The 17,635-nt window shown below is 37.6% G+C and overlaps 2 protein-coding genes across 2 annotated transcripts in view; one reads left to right on the forward strand and one right to left on the reverse strand.

Moving 5' to 3' along the window:
• Window positions 1–499: 499 nt before the first annotated feature.
• Window positions 500–9,048, reverse strand: LOC130091055 (F-box/LRR-repeat protein 18-like). The gene is made up of 5 exons (XM_056258742.1): window positions 8,774–9,048; window positions 8,031–8,228; window positions 5,398–6,974; window positions 940–1,158; window positions 500–709 (listed from the first exon to the last, which is right to left on the reverse strand). Exons 1-5 carry the CDS (start codon window positions 8,792–8,794, stop codon window positions 553–555), a joined length of 2,172 nt encoding a protein of 723 aa, XP_056114717.1. The 5' UTR covers window positions 8,795–9,048; the 3' UTR covers window positions 500–552.
• Window positions 9,049–12,296: 3,248 nt separating this feature from the next.
• The window catches only part of LOC130090965 (interferon-induced protein 44-like), a 45,644-nt gene continuing 40,305 nt past the window's right edge, over window positions 12,297–17,635 (forward strand). The window contains exons 1-2 of the mRNA XM_056258610.1: window positions 12,297–12,351; window positions 12,544–12,577. Of these exons, the coding sequence (XP_056114585.1) occupies window positions 12,297–12,351; window positions 12,544–12,577 (89 nt within the window). The remainder of the gene's footprint in view (window positions 12,352–12,543; window positions 12,578–17,635) is intronic.

The raw sequence follows: 17,635 nt of genomic DNA on the forward strand, positions 1-17,635 counted from the left end.
ATTCCCAGATTTTGTAAGAGAATATGTTTAATTACTTTTTCTAGGAAAACCCCTTAAACTTCCTTTTTTCCCCACAATCAGACTTTCGCAAATGTTATGAGCATAAAACCACAGCCACTGATTCAATGAACTCTTGACACAGACCACGCACTGATGATATAACATGAAGCAAAAATGTATCATGTGATTTACCATAAATTGGATGTTTCGATTAAAAAATGTATAATGTGATGCAAGTTCCACAACACTTAAGAAAATGTATTGACCAATACTTTATTTTTAAGGTTTTAAGATGACCTGTTAATGAGTTTGTTCATAGCAGCTCTTTAATGGAAAATGATGACCTCATTTAAAGTTGTGATTGTCCTCTTAGCTCAATGATCTCTCAAGTCAAAACAAATGATTTTTTTTATGGAATCCTCCAGATTGCTAATATTTACTTATCAAAGGGAGAGTTCCTACAATGCATCATTTCTCTCTCACAAAATAGCACGGGTAAGCATTACCCAGGTTAATCCCCCACATGTTCTCTGTTTTATTATATTGCTTCAGTCACAGTTGCTGTTTCACAGGCTCTTCAGCGACACGGCTTTTGAAAAGTGTGATCTCGTCCAGGTGGCAAAGTGGCATACCTCTGATCACATGGGCCAGGTCCTCGTGCAGTAAAGGGTAAATCACCACACTAAGGGCTGGACGAGAAATTGAGAAACTGCAAGGGGGAAAAGAACAAACAAGATGAATATTTGATGTAGACCAGGTTACTTCCTGTACAACAACCCAGACAGCAACATAGTGTCGGCCCAGATCCGGCCCACATCTGGTACATGTGGATTCAACACACATCAGATGTGGGCCGAATCTGGGCCGACACTATGTTGCTGTCTGGAAATTATTCAGGCATTAAGTCTTTATTATTAAGAATTCTTTAAAACAACTAACCTTTCCAGCAGGGTTTTCTGCAGTGTTTTACATGCCACCAGGGTACCTCCCATGAACATGTGGCACATGATGACATCAGTGCAGCTCTGCATGAAGGCCGTCACAGCGGCAGGCTGGAAGCTCCCATGTCGAGAAACCAGACAAACACGCCGCAGCTGCTGACACTGACTGAGCTCTTCAAAACATGCGGCGTTTGCATTAAAGTAGGGCTGCTCCAGCCTGCAGTTTTACACATACAGACAGTGAATGAATGCAGAAGTTAAGGGAATAAAATATTATGCTAAAAAATATATTAATAATTAAGTAATCCTGGTTCTCATTCTAGCCAGGTCCAATAAAAAAACTCACCAACGGCAAATTCAGAATGAGTTACAAGCCAGTTAAGAGATAAAATTTTTAGGAATAAAAAAATAATGCATGTTAACATCGCTTATAAAATAATATTACATTCCATTTTATGAATGCAAGTGCATCAAGACGATACATGGTCTACCAAAAAGAAGCTATGTGACTGTTGCGTGTCACATTTTACTTTAATGGAGCCATTATTTTTTCATGCACATCGAAATAAAATTATGAGAAACAAAATAATGGACGATGTTATTGTGACAGCTGCCGTTTAGCTAAGAAACTCTCTAAAATATAAATGGTGCAAGTATCATAACCGCAGATTTTTCTTAGGTTGTTCTCATGATCTTTTCAAATTCGACCAAAGCGTAAATCATAGACTTAGTCAAAACATATTTGAAATTTTAGATGGGAGAAAAAGAAACAGACATTCTGGATTCAGACAGCAATAAACCACAGACTAACTCTTGTAAGTGTTTAAATCAGCTGATGTCCCCATGAGAAACAATTAACATCTGAAAAGGGCTTAAGATTTCATAGTGTGTCATCATAAGAAATTAATTAATCCCTATCCCTATTTATTTAATAATTTTTAACCCTCTGGGGTACTTCGGTCATTTCTGACCGGATTTTTTTAAATAACAAAATGTTAAAAATCGTAGCTTCGTCGGAATGGTACGAAACTTGGTGACTTTTATGGTACTTGGTATACGAACACACAAAAAAATTGGGGACAGGATTTGAAAAGTCTAAGTGGTCATAAAAAAAATAGTCACACTCAGGACCTTCGGGTCAAAAATGACCGGCCATAGGAAATGAATGGGAAATTGGCAAAAATATGAAAATACAGAGTTTATTTGTGTGTACAATCTACAAATCAGCCACGATGCAGGAAAAAAGCACACAACAGTGAAGGGGGGAATCTCTAAAACATCAAGAGTGCAAAACAGACAAATACACTCACACACACACACACTTATACACACAAAAACACACGCATGTACACAAATTAACGCGTGTCATTGCAAAAGCTAATTTTGGGAAACGTGTGAAATAAAAGCAATTATTCATCAATGTAAGAAATAAAGTGCACAGCAATGAACGCATGAGACTGTAAACAATCAAGGTTGCAAAATACACACACACACACGCACACACACACACACACACACACACACACACACACATAGGGAAATATGAGACTGGTGAAACTGTAACAGAGAAATGTGAGAATATGTTAAATAAAATCAAGGAATCAAATAAAGGGGAGACATTGGGTCCAAAATGCAAAGGTCACACACTATGTCTCTCTCTCTTGAACACACGCACACACACACACACACAGTGTAAGATCAAACGATGGAATTCTTCCTTAGTAACCTCCAGGGCCCGTATTCCTAAAGAATCTAAGAATCCTTTTAGAAAACTCTTAATTTAGCTTAAAAACTTTTACGTAGGAGTCTTAGCTTAAGAGTATTCCGGGACCGATCTGAGAGCAACTCTGAGTAAGGAAAAGACAAAAACTTTTATCTTAGTGAGGAGGCGGGGCTGACCCCGTTGCTATGTATGACACAATCTTTTGAAGACTGTGATTGGTTGGTTGTCCAAGAAGGAAAAAAAGAGTGATTTTAAGTATAGGGTCTATTCTAAGCCTTCACTTTGAAATTACATGCGTAATTTTTCCTATTTGACCATTCTCATACACACACACACATTATATTTGTGTATATAAATCCTTTTTTTTATTTACCATATTGTTAATTTCCTATAAGGTATTTGATTGGATTAGAATGATAAAAATTGTTCCACTGTCTATTTAAGTGGTGGTTTGAATGTTGGTTTTAATGTAACAAACATGGAATAAAAAACAAGAAGGACAAGAAAGCTCAACTGGACAGAGGAACAGTGTTTACTGTGAGCCCAGTTAGTGGATGAACACAAGGCCATCCTTAAAGGAAAATCAGGCCGGGTGTCACAGCACAGAAGCAGACGTGGGAGCTTATAGCGGTTAATAATAAATTATTTACGGTTCATTCCCCCTCCTTGTGCGGAAGCCTGCTATATTCATAAATGCATTTTTTTGAGCATGCAATGTGGGAATGTCCAGTGGAAACTAAATGAACTGCGACACGATGAGAGGTTCTGAAAGTGCTGTAATTGTTTGTGATCACTCTGCTTACAGAAGTTTGTGACAGACCCAAATCATCACTGCTGCGTTGATGCATTTTCCCAGATGCCAAATATCTTAATGTACAGTAGTGATTTCATTTCTGGCACTATGCCATTCCTGCGCTGTGTCGGAGATGTTATTGTGTCTCTAATAAAATCGGTCACAAACATGATCCCTGCACGATCTAATCTATAGTGTCTTATTAACTCACTGTCATCTATTGTCTGCAATGCATTTCTTCCCCCTCTTCGTCTTTCTGCCATTTTCTCCTCTGCTAAAAAAAACTCTTAAGCCTCTTAAAAGTCCTCGTCCGTGCTCCTAACAATTTTGACCTTAAGACCTCTTTTAAGGGTTAAGATGCTTTCTGAATTACTTTTTTCTTTACTAGGATTTTTTCTTTAATTTTAGGAGTAAACGCCCACATTTCTAAGAATTTTCTTAGAATTTTGTCACTAGGAGCTACTTTTTGCATTAAGATTCTTTAGGAATACGGGCCCAGGCCTATTGCAGCAATATGTGCTCTTTTTATGCGTTTATTAGAGGTTTAATTCAAATCAAATACTGTCAAACCACCCATACTACTTCTGAATAGGATGTCTACTTCATAAATTGTATGAAAATTATGGAAATACATGGTTCAGATCACTCAAAACATATATGAAAATGGAGGTGCCCTTATATGGTCAGTAAGGAAGCTTGGCTTTCCATCTAGTGAAAAAGTTTGGTATGCGCCAAAATAAAATCTTGACTGAAAGCTTATTTTTTTAGATATCAACCTAAAATTTGGAACACAACTTCTTAAGATTTTTGGCTTTCATTTTCTTGCAGTTTTAGAGTAAAATATATTTTGTAATATATATATTTTATATAAAATATAAATAATAAAATTTTTACATTGTTCATTTTCATTAACTCAAACTTACATAACTTTTTTTCTGTTTCACTTTCATAATTATTTTCACTTCTACAATAATCTGGCAAATGTCTTCTTTAAAACAAGACCAACCATAGGTCTATATTCCAAAGCATTCTTGACTTACAACCATTTAAGTTTGGATAGTGATTTTCATGTCTATGCGAAAATAATAGAATTTTTATTTTATTTAAAAAAAAAAAAAAAAAAAAAAAAAAAACCTTGACAAAAATAGTCTTTGAGAATAACTTATTATAAATTAAAATCCACAACCTGAAAAAAATAGGCAAATATGTGCAAAAACAACTAGAATTCACAAGCCTTTCTACAGAGGCTGTAAATCCATCTAGTGGTTAAAATATGATATTGCATGATAATTATGCTCACTACATCCACCAGATGGCTCCAATGTGATTTAAAAAAATGTTTTCTATAGGCCAAGGATCCACTTTAACCTGAAATACAGCATTAATTAAAAAATAATAAAAATAATATATATATATAAATTTTCTATTATATTCAATGGGAAAAAATTTTATCATAATTTTTGCATAAATATTAATTATTTTCATAAAATTCTCTCAAAACACCAAAAAAAAAAAAGAAAAAATATTATTGAACAAAAATAAATTTCATTGATTTTTCTGAAAAAAAAAAAAACATTGATTTCAGGGGTCCGGTCACTTTTGACCGCGAAGGTCCTGAGTGTGACTGGAAAACGAAGAACCCCAGAGGGTTAAATGTATGCACCATACTTAATATAGATAAATACATAACTTTTTTTATGATTAATGAGCCAGATTCATCTAACTGCACAGTTTGCCACAAATACACTTATTGTAAGGAAATACAAAATATAATGTATAGCAATCCTGTCAGTATGGCGCTGCCCCCTACTGGTGAGCTGCAGTTGTAATATTTACAAATGTGTGGCATGGCTGGTTATTTTCTTTTTGCTATGACTAGTCTACATTTAGAGTCTTTGCTTAATTTTGAGCATGGAGTGTTTAGTGACGTGTGCGTTCACCTTAAATCCCTGAGTTGTGTGCAGTGGGAAAGAGCCTCCAGCAGGGCCTGCGTGTAATTCATGGTCTTTAACGATCCGAGATTTGCCAGCGATAACGAATGAAGGTCCTTGCACCCCTTAAGCAGCTCGATCAATCCTGTCCCCTTCAGGACGCCCGGTAAGTGAGCGAGGGTGAGCTTGCGCAAATTTTTCATCCCTCCTAAAGCAGCTAACTCACTGTCTCTGACATTGTAGGACCAGGGGCATGCGACGGGGTCCTTGCGGATGGCCGGCTCATTCCGTGGCATGGCAGAGGAAAAGCCTGCGCCAATCAGCTCCAGCTCCACTAGATGCGGGCAGCCTTGAAGCAGTGGCTGAATGCAGAAGCCTCTGTCCTGCTGCTCTTCACCCTGACCCTCGATGACCCCTGTTGAGGGTCGATATGTGGGCACACCGACACGGCTGCTCTTTTTAAGGCCGAGAAGTAGTGACCTTGGTGTGAGGTCTGAGTTGGAGTCCTGAATGTTCACAGGTGTTGGAGAGGATTGTGCCAAGGCACACACCGGAAGTGCCAGCGAGCACAAGGAGGCAAGACGTCCTAAAGCGCCACACAAGTGTCCATCTTGCCCAGTGGGAAAAGCATGGTGGTAGTGCGTGGCGGATAAATTAAGGTGAATAAGATGCGGGCAACATTCAGTAAGTGCTTTGATGCTCTCCGTGTCCATCTCTTCCTCGCTCTTTCCACAGCTCTCGGCGAGAGGTCCTCGGCCACAGCCACGCAGGTTGAGACTCCGTAGGGGTGTGAGGTCCCGACCCGCACTGAGCAGCACATGCAGAGGGTTAAACCCTGGAGATGAACAGTGCGAGACATTCAGGTAAACGGGGCAGCCGTGCGTTAGGACTCGCCCTAGAATAGCACCATCCAACCATGTACGCGGAAACTGGAGAGCGCTAACGCTATTTCCCACTGTTGACGCCATGCTCTCCATTAGCGCTGTCATTGCAACCGGCCTTGGCGGTGCGACTCCTGGCACAGAGAGTACCAGTCCTGTAAGACCCTCAGGCACTCTCATACTGAAAACAGCCAAGTAGAGCGCCAACAGAGTACGATTGACTTCACCAGGTGCGAGGCGTGCGGAGAACCAGCGCAGGTTCTGATAGTGCGGGACGCTGCTCTGGCCCACCATCAGCTGCGCACACCCGCCTGCTTCCCTCCAGCCCTCGCTGGCCTCCAGATACAGGTGAAGGCGTCGTAGGGCACTGCAGCATGGCACCACCCCATAAGAGGGAGTCAACAATGTCTGCTTGAGCTCCTGCAGGCGAGCCAAAGCTGACTTACCCTCTGCACTCAGCTGCTGGAGGTCGAACCCCGGCCCCACATCTAATGCCAGCGAGCACAGAGAACGGAGAGAGGTCAGCAGATGCGAAAGCCGAATCGACGTCAAACGGCAGCCTGAAAGGTCCAGGCTGACTAGACCCTTACAGCGGGTGACCTGATCCACCGTAGAGCCGGCCAACCAGTAGCAGCCACTGAGGTTTAAAGTCTGGATGTCACCGGAGAGGTTCTTCAAGAGCTGCTTCACAGCATCGTCATTTGCCTGTGAATAAGAAGCAATTCAAAATGTAATATTTTCATGTATTTCATACTTAAACATTTGGTTTTCTGTTATATTTTGTTGCAAATTCTGCTTGTCAACTTTTTAAAACCTGTTAGATAGGTGAAATTATCATAGATGGCATAAACATAGATGAGTTTTTGTTGAAATTGCAAAAGTGACTTAATAATAGTCTTGGTAGCCTATGAATGGGATGAAATTGACATTATTTTCCAAGAAAGGGTGTTTATGAACTAATGGAATCTTGAACTTTCCTGTATAATTATTGCAAATTAAAATTATTGCTGTTATTGCAATTTTTCTTTGTAAACTGTTTTCCCCCTATGTACATTTGATGAGAAAAAATTCAATTATATGTGAAAAATGTAGCAGTTTTAAAATAAATAAATAATACATAAAATAAATATACATTTAAAGTCACCATGAAACAGAAATTGTGATCATCTTTTAATCCCTATTGTGATTTTATCAGTAAAAGTGACTTGAGAAATGAGAAAAGCGGAAGGCTGAACTTGATTTTGTCCATCAGGAATTGAGTGGATCGTTGTCATTTGCTAATTGCTGCAGTCTAATGTGAGTGACAGGTTGCTGGAGGGAAAAGATTATTGTCCCGACCTCACGCCTGCTCACACATCATCAGACAAAAGAAGATGTGTTTTTGCGAGGGGAGGGGAAGCTAATGTCTTGGGTTAAAAATTATAAGGGCTCAAAATTTGTTTTACAGAAATAATTACGGTATGTGCTTTCCATAAAAATAATACAATTACAGTCACAAAAATAATTTTATTAATTTTATTTTGTATGTGTTGGGTCAGTGAATATGGCAGGAGAAAATATCTGAACCCTCATCAGGCATCACAACGCTATAATACACAATTGACAAGATGGCTAATTGTTGAACAGTTCTGTAACGTTAAATAGAGTAGAGTATAATGGTATTGGAACAATACGCCCCTTATATCTGCCCTAATTAAACCAGTGTGTTTGTCAAAAATACCCTAAAGTTCATGAGAGAAAGTGTGTGTTTTTTAGGCTTACCGTATATTCTTTATGCAGGTGTACATGGGCTCTCAAGCTCTTGTCCAGACAGAGAGTTTGAAGTTTCCGGCACACTTGACTCACTTTGAGCATCAGGTCATGACTAGGAATGAATCGCAGGATATTCAGTAGAATCTCATCTGAGAAGTCTGAGATGGTGACAGAAGTTTGGGAAATGCTATCTAGGCAGCACAGAGCCTGGAGAGCAGCAAGAAGAAAGAGTCATTAAACATAGCACTAGTTTGACCTGAGTTTTTGTTTGTTTGTTTTTTAAACAGGGTGAGTTCATTGTTTACTAAATGTGACATTAAAGTCCATCATGCTCAGTTTCGGAATATCTCCAATGTTATTACAATACAACTGTAGTAACCACTACTGTCAAAACAAATGTCAAAAATGACAGAAAGCTTTCAGACCGTTAGTTACATTATTTTTACGCTGGTAAGAATTTACGGTATTTAAATCTATATTACAGAAGTACAAACGTCGGTAATACAGTATTATGACAGAAACTATGGTAATAATCATGGTGACATTTAGCAAGGGGTTATTTTAGAGATCTGCATGCTTATCTGTCCCGTAAGAAGCCTGCATATTCGTGTTCCAAATAATTAAAAATATATTTTTTAAGGGAAGTTTGAAAACATTACTGTTGTATAAATAAATGCATCTTTGCATGCAAAAAAATGTAGAAGCTAACTATCACTATTAGCATGAATGAACAGTCCTCTATTGTAACTTACCGTTTCAATTTGATTATCCATGCCGCTTTAGGGAAATGTGTTTGGACATGTACTTAAATGATATACAAAAACAAATGCTTGCCATCTCAATAAATGTATAATTCATCCATTGAACAAAACTGTGTTTGGCACTGTAGGCACACACACATAGCGGAAACAAAATGTAACACATTCGGAACGTTTTGGGAGACGTACATACTTCCGGTACAAAGCAACTAGTAAAAAGGTCCCCGAGTGTGGTCTAAATTTGGAAAACCGAATTGACATATTTTCTATTATAATTTGTCCGTATTCAATTTACAATCAAATCTAACAATAGTTAGGAGAATAATGTAAATCAGAGGTCTTCGATTCTGCTCCTAGGAAGCCACTGTTGTTTTTCTTGGCATTTTGCCTCAGCACACCAGCTTTTGTATTTTTAAGCGATGCTAAAGAGCTTGATTAGCTGCTTCAGGTGTGTTTTATTAGGGTTGGAGCTAAACTCCGCAGGACAGTAGCTCCCCAAGACCACAGAATGTAAATTCACTTATGGGGTTGACAAGAAATGTATGAAAGGCATTTGGGTAGAGTCAGTAAACTGAATAATAGAAGTTAAGATTATAAACATGTGTTGAGGTAAGTAATCCACCATGAGTCAATTAAAAAAAGCTCAGGTTTCACTGTCCATACCTGAAGGTCCAAATCTTTCTCAAGTACATGCTGTTTGTCCAACAACTTAATGAAAAAGTCGTAACATTCCCTGTAAGTTTTACTTGTGACAGTGTAAAAAATTTTTTTATCTAGTAGCCAAATTCTGCTAAAAAAAAATCCTTTGTAAACATTTTGGCCTCACCTGGTTTCACAGGCAGGGCTTAAATTGTCATAGTAATGCAACTAAAACACTTGAATATTATGTAGACCTATTGTTTACATCAAATTCATGCTTTAATAGTAGACGAATCATTGCAATTCTGAGGAAAAAAGTTTATATAGTTTAAAAATTTCAACTATAAAAATAATTAGTTTAAATTTTGCAGGGTTTTTTTTACAGAATTGTGATGTACACTATTTTGTATTTTGTGAGCCCATCTACATTTTATGAACTGCAGGGGACAGGAATTTGTAAAGTCATGTCCAATTTAGGATTTACTTCCAAATCACTTTCAGTTTCTATTTACGGTAAATGCTGCAGTTTCTATTTACGGTAAATGCTGCCTGATCTTGTAAACTTGTTATGGACAGTTTCTGTTTCTGTTAATGCCGCCTGATCTTATCTACAACATCATTTTCAGAAAAGTTGGGACATTTTGCAATATTCTGTGATTTGTATATTCTCTTGAACCTTTATTTAACTGACAAAAATACAAAGAAAAGATTTCCAATGTTTTCACTAACCAACTTAATTGCATTTTGTAAATATAAACAAATTTGGATTTTGATGGCACACTTGATGGACAGAGGCATGATTATCACTGTCACATTACCTTTCCTTTTTTAATTACGCTCAGACAGGGCTAAATGTTCACCTTTCAACAGGAAAAAGCTCTCAGTGTTTCATTTGATATTAATGTAGTCTTTATATGTTTACCTGTTACCTGAGGTTTAAATGTTACCTATGTAAAATGTTACAGGTTTTTAAAAATTATATTATGCAGTAACTATATACAATATGTCTCCTTTGAACTGCATATGTGAATATTATGTAGACCTATTGTTTACATCAAATTCATGCTTTAATAGTAGACGAATCATTGCAATTCTGAGCAAAAAAGTTTATATAGTTCAAAAATTTAAACTATAAAAATAATTAGTTTAAATTTGACATCATAAAAAGTGAAGCCACCACGTCCCCATATTGGTATTCCCTTTTGCACATTCTCTGTGATTCCACAACAGGGTGTTAACAGTCCATAATCATTGAATATGTCAACTCTCAGTAAAACCCTACTAATATAAATCTATTACCTGAAATGCTGAATACAGAGCCCTTTCTAAGAAGGGCCTTGAAACTTTGTCCATGTCTGGGAGAGCTGGTGGTTTGATGAGGTGCGCTACGGGTCTGATGTACTTTCTGTCCTTAATTTTCACTTCAGCTTTCCTGATTCGTCCGTCAGTCCAGAGAAAAACATGTAAGTGATCCTTCCTTGAGGCCAGAGGGCTCTCTGTGGGTCCACAATCATAACGATCGTGTCCGGCACAGGTTTGTTGGGCAGGTAGAACTTTGTGAAGTGTGTCCAGAACTGATCGGCAAGCTCTTGAGAGTGTCTCCATCTACGGTGACTTTATAGTTCCGTTTCATGATGCAGGTCCTTGGGAGTGATGGGTCAAACCACCCCATGAGAAGAACATTTGGAGTCACCGGGTTGGGTAAGCAATATCTGTGGAGATATATCCCAGAGGTTTAGAATTCAGAATTCAGGACCTCCTCAGTCATACTTTGCCCTTGTAAAGTGGCATACAGGGAAGACATGATGGATCTGATCTCACGTTCCCAAACTCCTCCAAAAATGGACTACTGGGAGGATTAAATCTGAATTGTGTTTGCTGTTTGGCCAGATCCATCTGCAGGGTAGGACCCAATGTTTTGAATGACTTGGAGCTCTCTTTCACCACCTTTAAAGTTTGTGCCTTGATCTGATAGTAATTCTGAAGATTTAATCAGTATCAAGGCTTCTTAAGAGGTTGATGTGGACTATAACTGTAACTGTAAGCAGGGCGGTTTACAAACTTCTTGTGAGTCTTGAAGCTGACTTCTGCACGGTCAAACTACAAACTATCTCCAGTAAAATGTATTAATTTATTATAATTCTGACTCTTGTCTTAAATTGACAGCACTTCTAACTCCTGGTCTTAATCAATCATATCTGGTCCTTGGGCCATTAACTGTAAATCCGCTAACAACATGATCTGGCCATAATATGATCAAAACCTTATATGAGTAATTTAACTATAATGATATAAATCAAGTATATATTTGCTGGAAAAAAGTTTTAGACACCAACAAAATTTCAGTTCTTGATACCAGTTTTAATACCACAGCGGAATATATGCTATCAAAAGTAAGTAAAAAGTCCTCAAAAATTATTTAGAATAAGTATAATGTCAGTAGTAGTTGTAGAATAAAAACAAAAAAGCAAATTTGCAAGTCTATTAGTATTCAGCTAAATCAGGCATATATCATTAGTTCTGGCAGGTCATGCCAGTCATGCTCACATTAGCTGACTCTCAGCTGATCCAGGTCTATCTATAGGAATGCATGCCTATCACAGCATTCAAGGTGCATTCAGTATTATCAGCAGCTTTGCATGGCTTAGGAGCTATTTGCCCTAAGATTCTAATGTTTGAAATAACATGCACGTCAATATAGACAACTAAAAAAAACAAGAATGGGTGTGGGCATTTTATACAAGCTTGCAAAAATGAAAGTGAAATTGAAATGTACAGTATATAACTGTTCTGATTTCACTTGCTTAATACAAGTCAACTGTACTCTAGGAGAGAGCAGATATAAATATATTGAAGGGGGTGAAAAACAAAAAACAAAATGGGATCATCAGGCTCAAAACCAGTGCAACAAGCAGCACCAACACCAAATCCAGGTGAGAGGGTCTTTCTTCCATCTTATTTTTTTCATATATAGAACACATATGCACACACTAGGCTATATACATTCTCAGAGAGATACTACCAAATTAATGTTAAACTTAATTGCTATAAGTTTTTCCATAGAACTGGATAGAGAGATACTACCAAATTATTGTTAAACTTAATTGCTATATGTTTTTCCATAGAACTGGATAAACCATGGAGGAAATTTGACTGGGGGTAAGTCATACAAATAAGCTATTCTGTATGCAGACCAGGAGCCGTATTCACAAAGAATTTTAAGGCTAAAAGTAGCTCCTAACTGGTGAATTTAGGAGCAACTCCTAAAAATAATGGGCGTGTCACTCCTAACTTTAGGACTCCTAATTTTTTTCACTAAGAGTAATTCACGAAGCATTTTAGCCCTAAAAGTAGCACCTAAGTCTGGGACAGCTTAAAAGAAGTCGAGAGGACTCCTAACTCACTAAGACCTATTCACAAAGGATTGTAGCGCATACCACCGCCTCTCACAGTCGTCCAGGGTCCGCGACACAAGCGGGAATGCTGCATTGATCTGCTAACAAATCCTCTCCCGTTTTGGCGAGTTCATAATCCACCGTCATTCAACTATTATTACTTCAATAGGAGCAACATTGCCTTGCTTTAAGTAGTCTATTTAGGCTATGGAAGCTTGTTTCCACCACAGAATGAAAAATAAAAAAGGTAATTGCGACTTTTTATCTCACAATTGCGACTTCCTATATCTCGCAATTGCAACTTTATTTCTCACAATTCTGACTTCATATCTCGCAATTGTGAGATAAAAAGTCGCAAATACCAGTGCTGATGTTATAGTGATATCTGAAACATGGCTTAAAAAAACAGTTTCAGATAATGCCATAGATATTGACGATTATAGCCTACTGTTTATGGGACTGACAGACCAAAAAGGGGAGGGGTAGCAATCTATGTCAAGGACAGCTTTGAAGTTACTGTGTTGCTCTCTGAGTCAGTAGTTAAAAAGTATGAATTATTAGCTTTAAATCGTATCGTTTCTAAGACTTTACATCACAGAGGTGTCAAGTAACGAAGTACAAATACTTCGTTACCTTACTTAAGTAGAAATTTATATGCTTTACTTGAGTAATTATTTTTCAGCCGACTTTTTACTTCTACTCCTTACATTTTCACGCAATTATCTGTATACTTTCTACTCCTTACATTTTAAAAATAGCCTCGTTACTCCTATTTCATTTCGGCTTGTTTTCATTTCGGCTTGTCATCGTTCAAAAAATGACCAATTACACAAACGTTTAATAGATCTGAGTCCCGCCTCCTGAACATCGCTAAACTGATTGGCTTTGTGTTTTCTTTCTAACTTGTGAGAGGCTGTTACATTTGGTTGTGCGAAGCGGCAAAACTCATCCAAAGGAATTAGGAAACCTAGATGCGGTAAGTGAGGTAGAAATCAACAGTCTTCTGCTCAAGAATACGGGGCAAATCGCGTCAAATATTGATTTGGGGACAGCCGTTTTTACAATATAGTACTGTAAGACAATCGCGGGATATGTGGCAAACAAAATCGAGAGAGTGTGTGTGTGAGAGAGAGAGAGAGAGAGAGAGAGAGAGAGAGAGAGAGAGAGAGAGAGAGAGAGAGAGAGAGAGAGAGAGAGAGAGAGAGAGAGAGAGAGAGAGAGAGAGAGAGAGAGAGAGAGTGTGTGTGTGTGTGTGTGTGTGTGTGTGTGTGTAAACCTACATTATAGGATCAAAATATCCCCATAAAGATGGCAATATCCGAAATCCTTGTCGGGATGACTAGTGATGTTTTTTGAAAATGCATAGAGTTATCTGTGATAGGGTTAGTGTAGGGGGGTAGAATACACAGTTTGCACAGTATAAAAATCATTATGTCTATGGATAGTCCGCATAAAACATGAAAAAATTCATTATTTGTTATTTTATTCAAAATAATAAGGAAATTATTATAAAATGCAGAAGGTAATTGGAGTGTGAGATTTCTGCTTTTTGTTACAACTATAAACTTTGATAATGAAAAATCTGTATCAGTTTATTATAATAGCTACTCTAATCTTTTAAAATGTATGTTTAATGATTTTTAAAAGATAGAAAGATGATTATAGATAGACAGATAGAATATGATTTAAATGTAAATAGATTGTATATAATTCAAATGTAAAATGCTTAAAATTACAGATTAAAATTACTGTCCAAAATCCATGAAAATCCTGAAATTTGGCAATGATAATTACCATATATTACATGTTTTTTTATATAATATATTACAGGTATTTCTGCAGCAACCCAGAAAGCCTTTGCTAGCCTTGGTCCATTAAAACCACTATTCATCAGCATGCATTGATTAATCCCATGGCATGTTAGCCTGGCTCCGCCCTCCTACGCACTTCCGCTCAATTTTATTTTCCTTCAGTACTACGTCTGGGATTGTGCTGTAGACTTTGGTTTCCAGAAATAATTTTTTTACCGGTCCAATCAGCGAACAGAGGGAGTGGCTGAGAACGATGACGTTGATGTAGCGCGTCAGTTTGAGTTGGAGTTCAGTAACGGCAGCGGAGAAAGACGTGAGAAAATCTATTCGGTCCGTTGTTGCAAAACTGCCGAATATCCAGAAGTTAAAGCTGGAGCAAGATCAATGTTTGCTAAGTGTTGTTGGTGGCCATGATGTTGTGGCCCTCCTCCCCACGGGGTTCGGGAAAAGTTTAATTTTCCAGCTCACTCCGCTAGTGGTGAATGAGTTAGCTAAGGCGAACGATAGGATGCAAAGCCGATATTTGTTGTCGTCTCCTCTTGTTGCACTAATGGAGGACCAAGTGAGGGAGGCAGAAAGGTTAGGAGTTGGTGCTGGGCAGCTCGGCGTGCACGATGATCACTGTACAGCATTTGCGGCAGATCTGAAACGACCGCAGCGGCGTATTGTTAAAGGAGAACTCCGGCGCAAAAAAATGAACCTTTGGTCTAATTACACATTGTTACCTAGTCAACCGTTATCTGAGATTTGTATTCATGATTATCGAATGTAAATAGTTTTATCTCTAAAAACAGTTTAGCCTATAAAGCTAGTATAATGCTAGTATATTGGGCATAGTGTAATGACAAATAAAAATCGCTAGTTAATACCACTTACAAGGCTGAAAATAGCCCCACACTAACACGGTAGCATAATGAGGGTCCCTACCTTCAAACCGAAGCATTGAGAACTTTGTCAGTGTCCAGACAGTTTAATAAGAAGATATTTTAAACATACAGTCAACTTCGCGAATACAGGCAGAAGCCATCTTTGAAATACAGCCTTTACCAGTCGATCTACGAACGCCGATCCAAGTGCGCTGGTGAGATGTGAACGAGCTATAAGTTGTGATAAGGTGAGCGCGAACAGCAGGCTTGGATCGGCGTTCGTAGATCGACTGGTAAAGGCTGTATTTCAAAGATGGCTCCTGCCTGTATTCGCGAAGTTGACTGTATGTTTAAAATATCTTCTTATTAAACTGTCTGTACACTTACCAAGTTCTCAATGCTTCGGTTTGAAGGTAGGGACCCTCATTATGCTACCGTGTTAGTGTGGGGCTATTTTCAGCCTTGTTAGTGGTATTAACAAGCGATTTTTATTTGTCATTACACTATGCCCAATATACTAGCGTTATACTAGCTTTATAGGCTAAACTGTTTTTAGAGATAAAACTATTTACATTCGATAATCATGAAAACAAATCTCAGATAACGGTTGACTAGGTAACAATGTGTAATTAGACCAAAGGTTCATTTTGCGCCGGAGTTTTCCTTTAATGATTACACCCAGCTTCGACAGTTGACTGAATACATCACTGTCCTTAGTGTCAAATATACATTTAGAATTTAGAATTGTTCCTTGAACTCTTAAATTCGATGAACAAAACATGCAGCTCTCGTTGACAGACATCTTATTCTAAACATAATCCTCTGATCATTCGGACTTGTTTTTTTTTATTGCTTAAAACAATACACAAGTAATAACAGAAAACATAATACAAAAACAAACAAAAAATAATAATAAAAACAAAACAAAAATAAAACAGTAGGGGGATAATATAAAATAAACATGAACAAGTTAAGAGAATTACATGACACTGAAAAAAGGAAAATAATTACAAACAGATAATGTTTTTTAGGCTTTTTTTGTTCTCAGACAACTTAATTGAAAAGAGGTATTTTTAAAATTCTTTCACAAATATAAGAAAGAGAGGTTTAGCATTTAGATATTTAGATTTATGAATATGGAATTTGGACTTGTTGTTTCCAGCCGGTTTCGGCGCATGACATACGTCACGACCACACGTTAGCGATTGGCTATGGCAGATCCTGAGTGACGCTGGGCAGATCCAATAGTTTTGAACTTTAACAGAGAACCCGCCTACAAGGAAGTTAACGTTTCTCAATGGAGCGAGACCAGACTCTCTGTACAAATGAAATGTACGAGAGTCTGGTAGAACCAGGCTAATGGCATGTAGCAAAAAGAAAAGAAAAAAAAGGTGAGACCAAATCATATGCTGGTGCGACCAACTGAGAAAGTTGGTAGCACCAGTGCAACCAGTGGAAAAGTTAGTCTGGAGCCCTGATAACAAAAAAATAGATTTTTTAAAAACATTATTATTGTTTGTTTTTTTTACAGAAAAAATACTGTGAAGACATGCAAATGTATAAATACTTCACAAATATATATAAAAAAGTTTTTATATTTATATAATATTACATACTAATTAATAGATTAGCATTTATATACCTTTTACCGGAATGAAAAGAGAGAAATAAACATTGTTTATGAAATTGCTCTGTTAATTAAGACAAGTTTATTCAATTTTTAGTTATTTATTTATTTATTAGGTTATTTGATTATAACATTGTACGTCATTGACTGTGTAAAAGAGCCTGGTGAATCAGTTTTTGAACCGGTTCGTTTTAACGACCTATCCGAAAGAATCAGGTCCATCACTTCTACGACTGTTCGCAGCGGACATCTTGTTCCGCTTGTCAAAGTAGTTCTGCTGCGTTCAGTGTTTATTACGCATTTATTCTCATAATATTATAATATAATATCATATAATAATACATTATTTCTTTAAGTACGCTGATATTTAAATGACAGCTATTGAGATTTAAAAAATTCGAACTGAAGGAATTCCCGCCTTGGCGCAAGGATACAATTCCTTCTAAGCACACAGTGGTGGGATAACTACGCGCGCGACAGGTCACAGAAATCACTCGACCTTGGACATCTTAACCGTC

This window comes from Rhinichthys klamathensis, unplaced genomic scaffold, assembly GCF_029890125.1.
Source record: "Rhinichthys klamathensis goyatoka isolate OS25496 unplaced genomic scaffold, OSU_Roscu_1.1 h1tg000157l_1, whole genome shotgun sequence".
NCBI lineage: Eukaryota > Metazoa > Chordata > Actinopteri > Cypriniformes > Leuciscidae > Rhinichthys > Rhinichthys klamathensis.